The 18,324-nt window shown below is 40.8% G+C and overlaps 1 protein-coding gene and 1 long non-coding RNA gene across 5 annotated transcripts in view; both read left to right on the top strand.

Moving 5' to 3' along the window:
• The window catches only part of LOC134754504 (uncharacterized), a 579,708-nt gene that overhangs the window by 89,793 nt on the left and 471,591 nt on the right, over positions 1–18,324 (top strand). The window lies entirely within an intron of this gene.
• Positions 1–18,324, top strand: part of LOC134754351 (inactive ubiquitin carboxyl-terminal hydrolase MINDY-4B) — a 209,799-nt gene that overhangs the window by 41,968 nt on the left and 149,507 nt on the right. For 3 of the 4 annotated variants that reach the window (XM_063690637.1, XM_063690638.1, XM_063690636.1), the window contains exons 4-10: positions 1,310–1,499; positions 4,389–4,454; positions 6,391–6,461; positions 8,345–8,492; positions 14,496–14,633; positions 16,257–16,336; positions 16,432–16,569. In XM_063690637.1, coding sequence (XP_063546707.1) covers positions 1,310–1,499; positions 4,389–4,454; positions 6,391–6,461; positions 8,345–8,492; positions 14,496–14,633; positions 16,257–16,336; positions 16,432–16,569 — 831 coding nt within the window. The remainder of the gene's footprint in view (positions 1–1,309; positions 1,500–4,388; positions 4,455–6,390; positions 6,462–8,344; positions 8,493–14,495; positions 14,634–16,256; positions 16,337–16,431; positions 16,570–18,324) is intronic. The other variant, XM_063690639.1, reaches the window with a different exon arrangement.

Genomic DNA, 18,324 nt, shown 5'->3' with positions numbered 1-18,324 from the left:
TAAAGATCTATTTTGTGTATTTTTTTCAAAACTTTTGACTTAGTTGTTTCGGAGATAAAGAAGGGAAATGGTAATTTTTTGCCTATTTTCTTGAATAACTTTTAAACTGTTTATCTTAAAATTATAAAAAAAAATTGAGATACTTATAATAAGCTCTTTCATTTGATATGTAACAAGACAAAACAAGATAGGATGTGGCAGACGGACAGACAGACAGACAGACGCACCGTTCCGTCCGTATGTCACAGCCACTTTTTTCCGAAACTATAAGAACTGTACTGTTGAAACTTGGTAAGTACATGTATTCTGTAAACCGCATTAAGATTTTCGCACAAAAATAGAAAAACAACCCCATACTTAGAACTGAAACTCAAAAATATTTTTTTCATCAAACCCATACGTGTGGGGTATCTATGGATAGGTCTTCAAAAACGATATTGAGGTTTCTAATATCATTTTTTTCTAAACTGAATAACTATTAGAGACACTTCCAAAGTTGTAAAATGTGTGTCCCCCCCCCCCTGTAACTTCTAAAATAAGGGAATGATAAAACTAAAAAAAATATATGAAGTACATTACCATGCAAACTTCCAACGAAAATTGGTTTGAACGAGATCTAGTCAGTAGTTTTTTTTTAATACGTCATAAATCGTACACCGCAATTTACCTTTCACTCACGTTTCACATAAAAAATACATTGTATAAATTGTGTAATGTACGGAACCCTCGGTGCGCGAGTCCGACTCGCACTTGGCCGGTTTTTTTCCTTTTGAGATACGGAACCCTAAAAACAAGTTTTGTATGAAAATTTTAAATTTGCTGTATTTTTAACTATGGTATCTGAAGCTACATAAACTAATAACAGGCATGGATATACCTTATTTTATTTTTAGTACAAAGTTTCAGAGCAATCTAGCTAGTTGTATGGACACGGACGTTGTAGTGCGTTGTAGAAGCGAGCTTGTTGCGGACTCTTAAATCGCTAAACCGATTCAGATGAACTTTCTTATGGAGATAGTTTTAGCACCAAAGCTTTCGTTGAATAGTTTATAAACTATTCACCGAAATTCTATAGTATACAATCATGACAGTTATGGGACATAGGGTAGTTTTTAGGACGGAAATCATCATTATACGCAGACGAAAACCCGGCCGAAAGCTACAAGTCCCAAAAATCTACCGAGATGGAGTTCAAATCTGTGCAATACCTACTAATATGTTTTGAGATTCATCAGTATACAAATATTGCGTAATTTTTGGAAGTCCAACAACAATAATTGTATTTTGTACATTAGATTTCTGATTGTAGTTACTTACGGCCTTCTGAGGAGCGTCAGGAAGAAGCTCTATGGCGTGCGTGCAGCGAAGTAATATGGCGCTGCGCGGGCGGCATGACCCCTCAGCAGGCGGGTCAGCCAAAGGCAGTGGTGGCACTGCCATCAGATATTACGTACGTGCAACACAGCTCGACCTACTATCAAGATGGAGTTACCGAAAAGGTAAAGCACCGGCTCAACTAAGTATCAGTATGCGATCTGCAAAACGACTAGTAGACCAATCAAATTAGAAAAAAAAAACCGGCCAAGTGCGAGTCGGACTCGCGCACGAAGGGTTCCGTACCATTACGGAAAAAACAGCAAAAAAATCACGTTTGTTTTATGGGAGCCCCATTTAAATATTTATATTATTCTGTTTTTAGTATTTGTTGTTATAGCGGCAACAGAAATACATCATCTGTGAAAATTTCAACTGTCTAGCTATCACGGTTCATGAGATACAGCTTGGTGACAGACAGACAGACGGACACTCCGCTGTTCGTCTGTCCGACGGACAGACGGACAGCGGAGTCTTAGTAATAGGGTCCCGTTTTTACCCTTTGGGTACGGAACCCTAAAAACAAGCTGGAAATCATTTTAATACTTTCATTTGTTCCTAAATGTGTGTAAACCGAGTCTGTGCAATCCCAGGAAGTCAAAAAATCATACTCGTACCTACCAATCAAACTGGGCTACTTAACTAAACTTTTATTGATGTTATGTTTACATTCTTAATGACAAATATTCTGACTATTTTTGAACTTGGTAATACGGATAGTTTACGAGATAATACCAAATTTTACCGCTTTTCTGTTGGTTTTTTCACGAGACTAACGCTGTATTAGATTAAGATTATTATACCACACTCCTTATACTCTATCGATAATATAAAAATCACAATCTAATTCCGCGCTATTTCTTAGCTGGAAAACACTCCCTAACTTCTTATTTAACGACGGTTGGCATTTACTTACAGAATTTTGAAAAATGCAGTCAGTCACAATTTTGTCCAAAGTTGCAGCGCGCCGGCCGCAACATCCGTGCATCCCCAGTGGACAACAATGGGTATTCATAGGATTGTTTTACTCCTAGGAGTTTAATAACCCTATGAAATGCCATCATTGTAGGCTGCGCGTCGGCCTAAATCGCAAACCTCGTAACTCAATTTGACCCAATTTTACAGTTGACACAAAAAACTTCATTACCAAAAATTTTGGATGAAGACTTGCTTAGTTTTTATTTACATAATGTAAAGTTAAATTTAGCCGTCAGATCGTTAAAATATATATATTTTTTTAAATCACCTGAACATGGAAAATTTGGAGTTACGAGTTTTTTTTTTAAATTTTAGAAATCTAATCGGGAGTTAAGAGTTTTGCTATAAAAATCCATTTAAATACAGGATAACCCTTTGATCTGAACAAGGTAATTGTGGATAAAAAAATATAAAACTTACAAATTAAAAAAATATTTATTAAACTTTAAACAAAAAAGCCTCTTCTGGCTTCACACGCTAAAGTGGGAGTACAGAATTGCAGCATTTGCAGCGAGTCGGTAGTAGGATCCCATGGTTTTGGTAGCCGAATCATAGGGGGAAAATGCTTGTCAACTTCCTCGAGAGAGAGGGGCTTTTCTTGATGAATTCGTTTTTGAAGAAGTGGACAGGGCGAGCCCCGATACTATGACTAAAAATGAGATCGACTTCATCATAACCGACAGAAAGCATATATTCAGAGACGTCGTCGTGTAGCGAGAGGAAATGGGAAGCGGTGGCCTCCTTCTGCGAGGAGGTCATGTCACAGAAGGAGGAGGCGGAGAGGGAGCGAGAAGCGGCTGCTGACGCGCTTCCTCTCCGACGCAGGCGGCAGGGTCGAAGGCTGAGAGCATATGCTCGCCTCGAGCCCTAGGAGGGCCAGCGGGTGTCGAACCCGCATTGTACGTCTGGGGGGGACCAAGCGTTTCTGATCCCCCCTCCATTGTGAGGGTACTCTGGCGACAAGCCGGGAATGTTATCGATCCCAGTGCGCCCTCACGAACGGCCAAGAGGGTGTGGTGTGCATTCCCACTCCGACAAAAAAAAAAAACACCGATAGTGACCAATTGTATCCTCCCGGACGGGGATTCTCTCTGAAATCAAATCCTTCTATGGCCAGCTATACGCTTCGCATGCATCTCAACCAGATCCCGAAAATGAGGATTCTAGAGCCACATTGATCCACACACATTTTATGCGGTAAAGCCTCTGGTTTATGACTGGTTACAAAGCGATTTTTTGTGGAGGCAAGCTCTTGGAATTAGCTGGTAACACACAAATTTCATGCTGCACAGTTGGTGAGATACAAGGTGGTGTCGGGTTCTGCGGTTATAAAACAAATCTCTTGTTGAGATGAATAGTGCTATTTCTGCACTAAAGTTAAAGATCCATCGTATTGGTTTACATCGAAATTGTAACATGCATAACGTCCTCCTCCTACATCTGGTACGTTTTTGTCTAGTTTTGAAAATATTTTTTGCAGTCTTGCTTTCCTTTGTTGATTCATTTTAGTATCCGCCTACAAAATAAAACAATGTTATAAGTAAATAAACTTAAGTAAAGCACCTATTTATTGTAGATGGGACGAGTTCGACTAGATATAATATAACATAAATCAAAATAGTGACAAAAACAAAACAGATGTCTATTCGAACAAGTCACAACTACATAGTAATATTTAAGTTTTTTTGCTTACATACTTTTTCTTGACTTTTGACCAGCGGCAAAACCACCGGGATCGGTTACTTTCATTACGGACGTAACATCGTATTAGAAACGTCGGGATTTATAAATTAATTATTTGAACACGAGATAAAGTCTCGACCAAAGTCATAGAAATATTAAATAATTTGCATAGAAAACCACGTAACTAATCTTCATGCGTAAATATCCACGCGAAGCAAACCTATAGGTATGCGATTTAGGCCGACGCTTCCGAGCATGTACGAGAAAAATAACTTACTGCCCGGCCCGCCCAAAAACACGCGCTTGAGATCTATTCTGTAATAAGAATTTTACTATTTATTTTCGCCCGCAAGCTGCACTTATTTGAATTCACGAATTTGGAGGATGTCCAGATTTTTATGAAGAGGTATTTATACTTGGTAGGTATAATTTGTGAAACAATAATTGTATGTACGGTCGACCGGCATAAAAGCGGCTCTTTTTAAACGCGAATCACAAGAGCTCCCGTCACCTAGTGATAAAAGCCTGAGCTATTTTTGGAGAATAAACCGTAACATAGAAGGCGTTCGGAACAATCGTATTCAAGAAATAACTAACGAAATGGACATAATACCCCATAGTTGCATTTATCCCGTTGACCTTACTTGTTTTATGCTAATATTGAGACCCTAGCAAGAGAACTATTCCAGATGCGTAGAGTGGTTCAAATAGTGGAAACTTTTGAGCTATGTAGGGTTTTCAAAGAACAAGGTACCTATATATATAAACTGCTGTAACTAAGTGAAACACCAAAATATAACACATTTTTTTTATTATAATACCACGTCGGTGGCAAACAAGCATACGGCCCGCCTGATGGTAAACAGTCACCGTAGCCTATGGACGCCTACAACACCAGAGATATATTACAAGCGCGTTGCCGACCCTTTAAAAGTCTGTACACTCCTTTTTTGAAGGACCCCATACTGTAGCCTCACGGGAAAACTTTGGCATGGGAGCTCATTCCACAGCCGAAGTGTCCGTTGGCGGAAATTCCTCTTAAACCGCACAGTACGCGACCATTTAGGATCTAGGGTGTGAGGATGAACACCCTGCCGACGGCGAGCGGTGCGGCCATTGTACAAGCGGTATTGTACAAACACAAGGAGGCAAAGTCTCTCCTTAGACTTAAAGGTTCAATACCGCTTGTGAGTTTGGGATTGTCGACGATTCGTACAGCGCGCCATTGGACTGAGTCGAAGGGTCCAAGCTAGCATCCAGGTGCTCCTGCTCAAAGGTGACAGCAGTACTCCATAAGGGGTCTGACTTGCGATTTATATAGCAGCAGTCTTTGCCCCGGGGTAAAGTATCGCCTCGCTTTATTGAGCACACCGAATTTTTGGATGCCAGCGCAGCCTTCCCTTCCAGGTGGCTACGGAATTGGACGTCACTGGAGATGTCGGCACCGAGGATCCCAATAGTCCCTGACATGGTAAGGGCTGTGCCTTCGAACTGTGGGACCACAGTAAATGGGGTTTTCTTAGCGGTAAACGTGCAAACTTGTGTCTTGGTGGGGTTGAATCGGACTAAATTGTCCCGGCCCCACACCGAAACTCTGGATAGAGTGCTCTCAATATCCGACGCAAGCTTTTCACGACTCTCCAGCACCACGGAACGAGGGATGTTGGCACGTCCTGTGTAATAGGCATCCCCGGTACTGTCGTCTGCATAGCAATGAATGTCGTCGATAGACAACATGTCATTGATGTGCAGCAAAAATAGCGTTGGGAATAGCACAGAACCTTGCGTAACGCCAGCGTTAATGTCCATGCTATCGGAGCAGCTTCCGTCTACTACGGTTCGTATGCGTCTGCCGGACAAAAAGCTAGCGATCCATTTGCATAGCCCCTCCGGCAATCCATAAGATGGTAACTTCGACAGGAGACCCCGATGCCAGGCCCGATCCAACGCCTTCGCTATATCTAGGCTAACTGCCAATGCCTCACCTTGACTCTCAATGGCCGAAGCCCAGCGGTGTGTGAGATACACTAGAAGATCACCAGTCGAGCGACCGTGTCGAAAACCATACTGGCGGTCGCTGATCAGATCGTGTTCTTCTAGGTATCTCAGGAGCTTTGCGTTAATTATACGCTCCATGACCTTAGAGAGAAGGGAGGTAATAGCGATAGGCCTGTAATTCGATGGGTCAGATCTATCGCCCTTTTTACGCACAAAATGACTGAATTACACGAATTATATTATGTATGTATTATTATATCACTGAAGAATTCAAATAAAAAAACGCTTGTTATCCATTTATTGCTAATGTAAGATTATCTAGAAAATAAGCGTAAGCAAATAATTTAATTTGTTTAGTTTAAAATTGAAGAAGGATGCGGCGCTTTGTTGTTGCTGTATGCTGCAGTGCTGTCAAGAGGATGTGAAAAGTAAGATCGTTTCATTTTGTTTTAACATGTTTTTTGCGTGTGATTGTTAAATTATTATAATCATTAATTAACTAATATTTAGGTATGTTACGCATGACGACGTAGCCCCAAACTAAGCAAAGCTTGTACTATTACGGGTACTAGGCGACGATATACATACCTACGTTAAACTGATAAATACGTACTTAGATACATAGAGAACAACCATAACTCAGGAACAAATATTCAATAACACTAAAATTAGTTTTCTTCTATTTTAGTGAAATACCTTTTAACAAAGAAGTGATTTTTCAAAATTTATTACACAAATAAATGGCTTAACCAGAATTCGTACCGTAGGCAAGTTTTCGACCGACTAGGCTAGGAGGCCGTTAAATCATACTTATGTCATGCTGATAAGCAATAATGTGTCAACCCACAAAACTTCAAAAATGAGATTTTAATTATTATTTACAATGACGGGACTTAATCGCGTAAAATAAGTTTTAAATTTACCTCCGACGTTTCGAGGACGGCGTTGTCCCCGTGGTCTCGGAGAAGACTGGCTAAAGTTGACATCAACATCTTCTAGGCGCGCGAGTTTTTCGAACTACCCGCACTATTCCTATAACTATTCCAAAAGAAGGAAAAAAGGTTAACACAAATCCGTTAACACGTGTTGTCTGTTTTGCATTTATGCGTCTAGTACCTTAACTTATTGCAGTAATGGGCAGAACGCATACTAAAATGTCAATAATGTCTTATGAGAGGTTAACTCATTACTGCGGAAATCCCAATCCATTAGTTCTGTTTTACCAGAAGCGCTCTGAAGGTAAGTGCTGCAAAAAATTGTGTTTTTAATAAGTAATTTTACGAATTTAGTGCACAAATCTATTAATTGTTGCACTTTTCAAGAGATAAATATGAAAGCGTAATCACACTAGATTTTAAGGGTTTTATTTTTTAGGTAAGTTTGCCGAAATAAATTAAACAAAACCGCTAAATGCTGTAGTTTTTATTATCAATTTATTTTAAATGCCAAGTTCAACAATTTGAATATACGCACATTCGTAAAATAATGTTATTTTAATAACTATAATGAATTTAAATTACTCGCTAGACTTGAATCATTCTTGCAAATCGAAAAACATATCTTATCAATGCATTATGAGGCTTGATTGATTATTGCAAAACAATTTTTTTATTAAGTTAGTATTTAACAACAACAAGTTATGTGCTATAACATGTAGATTATAAGTTCTTATGCAGATTTACACAATTAGCAAAACTGTGTTAAGTATAACGTTCTTAAGAAAGTTTCACGTAGAGTTGTGCCATTCCCGGTAACATTCCTCATTTTGTATGGGGAAACTTCTCGCTCGGTAACATTCCCCATACAAAATGGGTAATGTTACCGGGAACGGCACAACTCTAGTTTCACGTCATAATGCAATTCGCAATAAACATAAAGCGGATTATTACGATAAATTTAAATTTATTTCGAATAATATAATTATAAATCACTAGTATTCGTCGTATTTAAACTGACAAATACAACAGTTTGAGCAAAATCTTAAATTTATTAGAACAAACACTCAAAAACCACGAAAAAATCTTTAGACGCCATTTTCTCAAAATGGTGCTTACGTGGGTTAACACATTATTGCTTATCAGCATCCATGTCATCATCATCATCATCATGTCAGCCGATAGACGTCCACTGCTGGACATAGGCCTCCCCCAAGGCTCGCCACTCCGACCGATCCTGTGCCGCTCGCAACCACCGAATTCCCGCGACCTTCACCAGGTCGTCGCTCCATCTCGTTGGAGGCCTACCGGCAGTTCGTTTTCCGCATCCATGTATGAAATTATAATCTAAATGTAAAGTCAACATTTGTGAACAGCGTTAAGAAAGACTTGGATGGCAAACTGACGTACCTGGTGTCATCGCACGTAGAAGGGTCGCTAAACGTTGTAACGCTGCTGCTAACCGGGCGATCCACTCCATATCTTCACAACGGAGTCGTGTATATTGGTGACGAGGACCATTATGTGAGTTGTACTATACTTAGAAAACAATTGAAATAACTACATGGCACAAATGTCACATTACAATATTAAATAATAATAAGTAGGTACTTAGACTTTTATGTGCCAAAAATTTTTAATTAAAATGTTAGCTTTGATTTGTGAAATAAATTGGCAATGCAAATATCTAGTTATAAGTTCTCGTTAAGGCAATTATATATTTTAACTTTAAAACTCCCGTGAGACTCAAACATATTAAATTTATTTTAAAACGGGTCACACGTATTATTATGTCGAATGGCTCGACATGTTTCGATCCAATTTACGAGGACCGTCTTCACGGAGCAACGACACGTCTTCACTGGTCGAGGGCAAGGGCGCAAAGTTTGCGCGCATAAAACCGGTCAAATGCATTCGGGACTATGAATCATTCTTTCGTGTGGCGAATGAGAAGTTACTGGCGAAGATTATTTTATTTTATTTTATTTATTGTCACTTAGCAACTATCCTTACAGGTTAACCCTAATACAATAGTGCCTTACGACTTACTAGCTATGTAATTTATATTAACTTATATTAATTATAATAATAACATAAAACATTTAAACAGATTTTTACAAATTCGGACATATTACACGAAAACAAGTCAGTTTGATCAGCCACTAAATTTAGTGTACGGATGGTGCGACTGAGAGGCGCCTTACGAAGCAGGTTGGTTCTGCCGATCCCCGGCACACATATATACATTTGTTGCAGGATCCCTGGGTTGTAAATGCTACCACGAAGGATCTGCACTAAGTAGCATGCGAGTGCTAGATAACTACGTGTTTCCAGTTTATTATAGCCCACCATGCCTATTATGAACAGCGTCGGATACATCAGCGGATAGAAAGGATACACTCCGTACAGTTTCCAATAGATGTACCTTGTAAACTTATTTTGTATCCTTTCTATCATGACGTTGTAGTTCGACTCATGTGGAGCCCATATTGCAGCATTGCATTCCAGTTGGCTTCGTACTAGGGCATTGTACAAAGCCGAAATGGCCGTCACGTTCGTAAAGCTTACTGCTCGCCGAAGTACAAAGCCTAGGATTCGGAACGCCTTTTTGCACGTGCTTACAATATGGTCCCTGAAATTCAGGTCTGCATTCAAACCCACTCCTAGATCTCTTACCGATTTCACTCGTTTCAATTGCGATTCCGATATCAAATAATTATAGAAGAGTGGTGTTTTGGCCCGGGTGAATGTAATTGTCATGCATTTATTTACATTAAATTCTAACTTGTTTCTCCGGCTCCACTCCACCACTCTCTCTACGTCACTCTGAAGTCGCTTTCAGTCTTCCTCGTCTTTGACCGCCAGAAGCAACGAGGTCGTCCGCGAATAGTAGACATTTAGCTTCCTGCACTACTTTCGGGAGATCGTTAATCATGATTATAAATTCTAACGGCCCCAAGTTAGTTCCCTGACTTACTCCGGTCCTGGTAAAATACGGTTTTGACTTGTACCCTGCATACTCAACATACTGCTGGCGGTCCCTCATATAGTCTGCGAAAAACTGCAGCAATTTGGGTGTGCAGCCAACCGCCGCCATCTTTGCCAACAAAACATCATTATCCACCATGTCAAATGCTTTTTTGAAGTCAAAGTACGCGGCGTCCACCTGCACCCCAGCGTCAACATAAGGGACCGCGTAAGCCATGGCGTCGAGTAGGTTACTGGTCGTGCTCCGCGCCTTCCGGAATCGATGCTGCGCGTCCGACAGCTGAGCCGACACCTGCTCTTGAATGCTGCGCTGCACAGCCGACTCGAAAACTTTTGCTGGCGTAAATAATATTGCCACTGGTCTAAATCCACATACCTCCGACCCGGAATCCCCTTTGGGTATAGGAATCATCCGAGTGACTTTCCAGCGTTTCGGAAAATGCGACCTCTCCAGACACAAATTAAATATGTGAAGGAGCGGTTCCTCAAGGGCTCTGCCGCAATCTTTGACAATGAAAGCGGGAATGCCGTCCGGTCCTGCCGAGCGTTTTGGCTTGAGCGCAGTGAGCGCAGCGCGCATTTCACGCAGCGTCAGCCGCTGCAACGACACGCGCTCCGAGCCCGTGCCACCCTCCCGTATTGCGCCCTCTAAGTCTAGCTTCGCCGGTGAATTCCCGTACACTGAATGAAAGTAGATAGCAAACTCCTTAGCACATTCTGGATCCCTTAAGCTACTTCCATTCTTCGTAACTGTCTTACGGTTTCCCGCTCCCCGTTTGGATCGGATGTAGTTCCAGAATGACTTCGGATCGTTTATTATCTCACCTTGTATCCGTCTGGTACTGATCGTGCGCCTCATTTATTAGTTTCTTAACTTTGGCCCTAAAAATAGAAAAAGCCACATAATCGTCTCTCGATCCGCTCGATTTATAAGCCATGTGTAGTTTAGCTTTCTGTTGTATTATTTCGGATTACCGTCGAAAAATGGCTTTTGTCAGTGTTGAATTGTATTATTTGCATCTAGATCTTGGCAACCGCCTAGATGTGGATTTATGGACGACGTTGAATGTAATGTCGAGTAGAAGGCGAGACTATGAAGAGGCACAATCGTAAATTATCGCGGCTGACTAAGAGTGACCTACCCACACAAAATGTTGTTCCCCAAATGTCTACCAACACGGTTATAAACTTGTCGTCGTGTAACGTGAATAAAATTGCGGAGAGAGCCTTAGCGAAAGGCCTGAATATTGCTCCCACACCCAGTCGAATACCTACAGTCGATAATCACGAGTGTTGAGGGTACAAATGGTACAATCATGCGGAATAGAATTCCAGCCATTGATGCAGATTGTATTAGACAGGATGTTGCGTCCATGCTCCGTAGGTCCCACTTACCTGAATCTAACGTGCCGCATAGGAAGCTGAGGGCGTTGCGCGAGCTCCGTGATAACTTGGACGTATTGGTGTTGCCAGCCTACAAGGGGCACGCAACGGTCATTGTCGACACTCAGACGTATGATAATAAAATTGCCGAGTTGCTAAGAGATGAGACGACATACAAAAAGGTTAAATATAATCCCACGTCGAGAGTGACGACCAAAGTTAATAAGTTATTGCAGGATTTACCGGACAAGTGTCTGGCAGCACGGTTGCGTCCACATAACCCAACGTCGCCTAAAATTTATGGTTGCCTAAAATTCATAAACCTGACTGGCCGTTAAGACCGATAGTCAGATTGACTCGCCTACTTATAAACTTGCCCGTCATGTGTTGACAGTATTGCAGGATTTCACAGGCAAGACTGCGAGTTATATAAGAAATTCGAGGCATTTCATCAATTTCCTAACGGATATTCAACTGTGTGAAGACGAGCTTATGGTGAGCTTTGATGTAGCGTCACTGTTCACGAATGTACCAGTGGATGAGACAATAAAGATAATATCAGACCTTTTTGGCTGCTACAGATATACCTACTATGTACATGGACGCTATTGAGTTGTGTCTAAAATCTGGATATCTGATGTGGCACGGTGACTACTACCTCCAGGTTGCCATCAATGGCCATCAGTGGCCATGGGCTCACCGATAGCTCCCGTGGCTGCCAATATTTTTATGGAATGGCTAGAACGTAAAGCTTTAAACAGCGTGCCAGTAAAACCGAGATATTGGTGGCGCTATGTGGATATTATTTTTGCTATTGTCTCAAGGGATGGCCTACAGGAGCTCACGGAATATGTGAACACTTTACACCCTAAAATCGGGTTCACGGTGGAGGAGGAAGTAGGTGCGTATTTACCATTTTTGGACGTCCTAGTCATGCGAAATCTCAGTGGGCGTTTACAAACCACGGTATACAGGAAGCCATACTCACCGCTACCTAAGGGCTGATTCACACCACCACCCATCTCATTTGTCTTCTGGGCCAAGAACTTTGATTAATCGCGCTTTGAGTTTGTGTGATCAACAACACGTGGATCGCGAGTTGGCTCACGTTAAGCGTGTCCTGGAAAGTAACGGTTACAACTGGAGGCACAGTAATCGAGCCCACTAATCGCCCACGACCGCGTGTGGTGGAAAGACAGCCTATATACTTGCCTTACATTAAGGTTGTGACGGATAAGATCGGACACTTGTTACGCCGTAGATAATAGCATCAAGACGATTTTCCGCCCGCACGCGCAGCTCAGATAGTGGATGCGTTCGCCAAAGGACAAGGATCCCTTAAATATTCCTGGGGTGTACAGGATTCGGTGCTCCTGTGGAAAGTATTATATTGGGGAGACCGACCGGAATATTTCGACGAGACTTTCTGAGCACATACGCAGTATGAAAAACCGGGACGGCCAAAGCTCCGCAGTGACAGAACACGTACTGGATTCGGACGCGACGCACTATATTAGGTTTGATAATTGAGGTCGACCATTCGCTTCTCGCCAAGCTGTCATGTTACGGCTTAACAGGTAGTTTCCACAGTGCAATTGCGACGTTCCTGGGAAATCGAAAACAGCGCACCTACGTCCTCAATACGGGATCACATCTGGAACCAATTGGGGACTGCGCCGTGCCTCAAGGATCGGTTATGGAAAATAACCTGTTTTTGATTTTAATAAATGACATTACGGCTGCCTGTAATGAACCGGAATATGTGATCTTTGCCGACGATACGTGCATCATAGTTCATGCTGATGAAGTGGAAGCCTTGAAATTAAAACTAAGCTTAGTCATGGAACACATGTCTCGGTGGTTCTCCTCCAATGGCATGTTACTAAATGTAGATGAAACAAACATTATACATTTTAGTTTAAAAAAGAAATATAGCCTCTAAATATAACTACCAATAACACCACTGTACCTCAGGTAGACTCTGCTAGGTACCTGGGCTTCGTAATTGATTCAGGCCTGACATGGTCGTCACACATTGACTATTTATGTGACAAACTGTCCGCCGCTTACTATGCACTGTCTAGACTCGCACCCACCTTATCTTCTAGCAACTTGAGGAAAGCATACTTCGGTTACTTTCACTCAATTTTGATTCAGGGGGTTGATTTATGGGCAACGTCTGCTAATCGTGACAGGCTTTTTAAAATTCAAAAACGAGCTTTGCGCATCATAGATCGAAAACCGGTAGACCATCCCGCTAAAGACATATTCAGACATCACAAAATCCTTACCTTATCAAGTGTTTATATTATTATAAAACATACGGGCAATCTACCCAAAGACCTACACGCAGTCGGCACCTGTTGATGACCCCGCGCATACGTCTAGCTAAGGCTCGCGCGGCTCTCAGTGTTGCGGGGATCCATTTGTATAACTGTGTTCCAGAACACATAAAAAAACAGGATAGTAATGCCTCATTTACAAAAAAACTTTAAGCACTCCTTATTGACCTTGCGTGCTACAATGTAAACGAATTTCTGGAAAAAGATCATTGATCCTAACACAACAATCAGACCCTGTAAATAAAAAATAATGTGCAATTTAATATTATGTAACTTTATAATTTAATGTTTATCTTATCTTTGAATATTTTGTATTTTTGTTTGACATGTAAATGAGATGTACGTTTATCAATAAATTATCTGAAATCTGATAGGGTAACAGTTCTGGCGCGAGAAAAGTTCTTCGTTCAACGAAAAATACGGGCAGCTATTGAAATCAGTCGTTATTCGAATTTAAATTGTGACAGTGGTTGGTCGGTGCCGCCTAGTTGGAAAACGGTTTTGGGTGCTGCGTCGGTGATCAGTGTAGACCGCCCTTTAGCAAGTCTCAGTGAGTGTTGTGTGCGATCCGACATTTGACAAACGCAATGCGGAGGGTAGAGCCATCCTCGCAACGGTGACGTCGCCGGCACCGCCGACGCCGCCTGTCGTGAGCGGCCGTGCGAGTCGGGCTTTGGCCCGCAGTACACGGCGCGCCTTCGTAGATGTGTCGTTGTTCCGTGAAGACGGTCCTCGTAAATTGGATCGAAACATGTCGAGCTATTCGACTTAATAATACGCGAGTGGCCCGTTTTAATACAATTATATATTTCAGGCTATGCCGCAGTTCGGAGTATTGTCACGTAGCCCAGTCGGTCTTCTAGTGTTTTATGGAAATGAAGACAATGCTAAAAATAACGCTAACCAGCAGTATCCAGGATCTAGGCTTAAGACACCAGCTATGCCTATTTGGGTAAATAATACGTAACTCTTTGAAAAACATGCATGTCAGACCATCTATAGGAACACTAATTACTTATTTATTATTAAATCATAACACCGCCCAAGCTTGTGCTAGTTGAGCTCGCGTCTCGAGGGTTCCGTAACATTCCACTATTCTTTACAGTTTTTTTCTCATATGCTATTTATTTGTTGTCGATAAATAGATACGTTACTTGGTTTGTTACATTACGTACGTTACTTGTATGGAGCATCCTTATTTATTTTTATTTTTACTGTTAGTGTATGTAACGGCAATAATAAAACACAAGAGTTGGGTCAAATACACTTAAGAGGGGTCTGACGCAACATTATTTGATTTGCCGACCCCCGAGAAATCCCAAACAGGATTTCCATTCCAAAGTCGATGCGCTCGCTCGCGGAATCAAGCTTCTCCGAAACCGCATAGCTCGCAATAATTCAAGTTCCAATGCGTGCTGTGGCAAAAGCAGCGCAGAGTACTATGCCAACCTTAGTGAGTCACAAAATCCCAAAAAACATCAACGACGCTTGCAAGTTTGAGGCCGTTGATGGCTCACACAGCGCGCCCAAACCGAATAAAAGGATCAAGTCACCTCCAAGATCCAGAGACCATATCGGTTCAACCTCGCAATCAATTAAATATTCCACTAAAATTGTAACACTAACAAACTGGCAAGTAGTTTGATTTTCCAATATATAATAACTACAAATTTTCAACTACGAAAATCACTCAAGCAACCAACTAAACTGTCTTTCCAAGGCCTCCTACTTGTTTTATTTGACGAAGCTTTATGTCTATCCTATATGTAGGTATATCTTCTCCTGTGGGTAAATTATAATGTGCATTATTATTAGTTGAAGAATTTTAGTGACTTTTTCATCTTTCGCAACCATCGCAGTGTATAAGTTATATCTATCCCGGCCTAAATCGCCAAGCAACTTTAAGATTATATTGCCTTTATATACATATGTATTAATCACACTCTTATAACCTATTTTAACTGCCTACAGGCTTTTAAGATCGGGAAGCAATTCTATAAGGCTTGAACTACCCAAAGCCTAACACATTTCGCTTGGTTCATATTTATTGTAGGCCCATACAGTTGCAGCACACTACGCATAGTTTACATTTAATGCAGGCCTAAACAGGTGCAACACATTATGCATGGTTTACATTTTAAGTCAGGAGGCCCATACTGCGGCACCACATTAATGTACAATTCACATGTAGTGTAGGCCCATACTGCGGCAACACATAAACGCGTGATTCACGTGGAATGTAGGCCTATACTGCCGCACCACATAAATGTACTTCACATGTAATGTAGGCCTATATCGCCGCAACATATAAATGTATAATCCACATGTAATGTATGTCTGTACTGCCGCACCACATAAATGCATAATTGACATGTAATGTATGCCCATACTGCCGCACCACATAAATGCATAATTGACATTTATGTATGCCCATACTGCCGCACCACATAAAAATATAATTGACATGTAATGTAGGCCCATACTGCCGTAACACATAAACGTATGATCCAGATGTAAAGCGTCTGATAATTTGATACAGAAGTTCTACTAAAATTTGGTGTTCTAACTATTTCAGGTTACAAGTTGTTCTGGACATTATGGCGTGATGTTTAATACAAATCGTGAATTATTAAGAAATTATCATGCAGAAAGGAGGTTCGTGATTATTGTACTTATTAATGTTGACATGAAATTCTTAAATTTTAAGTGAGATGCTATAAGGACCCACAACGTACATAAATTTATTTCAGATTTGATGTCCATTATTACACTTCCGGCGGCTGCCATGTACTGTTGAGTGTCGATACGCGCGCTCATGATGACATTGCAGGTCCAATGCGGAATGATGACATTAGCGCCACGCCTCTCGAAAAACTCATTTATACAAAGTAAGACACAAATTCAAATTCCATTAAGCTAAACTATTTACACAGCCATTCAGTCAATATTGAATACATTTCATATTGAACTCTTTATTCTTAACCACAGACAATTTATTTAAGGGTTACACATATAAAATATATATTTAATGCTACAAAATATATTCCCCATACTTATAGTCCCCAATCCAGCTGGCCTATTCAGCGCTGATCTTCTGTTGACCCCATTTGGTGACGTCACGGTATATCTTCTTCTTCTACTACTATGCCCTAGCGGGCGTCGGTGGCCACCTTTTCAATGTCTTTTCTACTCTTGGCCAGTCTTGTTAGCGTGGCCGCGTCCTTGGTTTGTCCATTGTTTGATGTTATCGAGCCAGTTCATCCTCCTTCTTCCCCGTCCCCGTTTTCCCTCTATTTTTCCTTCTATTATAACTTTCAGCAGATTATACTTTTCATGTCTATGTACACGTCTATGTCTATGTATACTTTTCATGTCTATATGTATGTAAGCTGTCTATAAGCTTTCGTTTCGCCATACACAGTATTCACATTAAACCCAGATATTCCGAGAAAAACAGAAAAACCAAAAAAGACATACTTTTCAAGATGGCGTTTGATTCCCTAGCTCCCCGAAGCTCCAATTTTATGACACGCAAACAGGGATCCCTAAAATTGTAGGTGTCAAATATCATTACTGTCACTATTGTTTAAACCCCATTTAAGACCTAAAATCTATTTTTGCAGTTACATTTTTAAGTCCTAAACATTTTTCCTCCATTTATTTTAGTAAATTTGTATTGCATAGCACTCGTTACCAATTATGGATCTACTGATGTCTATTTTATCGAAATCCACTCAATAGTTAATGCGCTAGGAGTAAAAATATGATTTAATATTCGGCGTCCTCTCAAGGCGGCTGTATTGATTTTTCTTTAATAAAACAAGTGTAAGCAGGTTGTGAAGGGCAAGAGGAATCTACCGATATGACATTTAAAAAATTCCGTCCAGTATCCTGAACAGGGTGTACTGATTTTCAGTATTTAAACCCAGAACCCTACTTTCTGTTTAAGTCGCAGTCGAGTAAAATGTTGATATTGGGGTATAACGTGTACAAATGTATAGACAAAAGTGGAATTCATATTCCTCCAAGTTACATATTAAGAGAATATCCCCTGAAAGAGTATAAGCGCTAAATCTGGATTCAGCTATTATTTTCTATAACAAGATGTATTTTTTCCGCAAAAGTATCTAGGACTGTTTTGTGTAGAATTTAATAAGCTTTAATGTTGCCTTACACCATATTTTCACAGAGAACGTATATTTAGAGTAAAACGCAAATTTCTCCAGGATGGTACACATTTTTTAAGATGGCTGCGATTCCTCGAGGTCCCCGAATGTCAAATAGTGTGGACATGAAAAAGAGACCTTTAATTAACATACATACCAAATTTCATAACTTTGGAAGGATTTCGAGGTTAGACTTAATCCGATTGTGCTATATAGGATAGGTGTAAAAATACCTAGACCTGTGTCAAGTGGTTGGAAGAGATGTTGTGCGATGGTGATTTTTTAGTAGGTAGTGTACAGTTTCAGTCACATTCTTAAGCGGCGACGATATCTTTATATCGTCGTCGCTTAAGAATGTGACTACGAGCCAACATAGCAAACACTCAAATAAATACTCAAAAACTGTGTGACTGCAAAGCCTTTAGGGGCATATATGTCCAAGTGTCAGAACGTCCAGTCTATAAGTCCTACTGCCAA

This window comes from Cydia strobilella, chromosome Z (genome assembly GCF_947568885.1).
Source record: "Cydia strobilella chromosome Z, ilCydStro3.1, whole genome shotgun sequence".
Classification (NCBI taxonomy): domain Eukaryota; kingdom Metazoa; phylum Arthropoda; class Insecta; order Lepidoptera; family Tortricidae; genus Cydia; species Cydia strobilella.
This window is presented reverse-complemented; position numbering and strand designations above follow the sequence as displayed.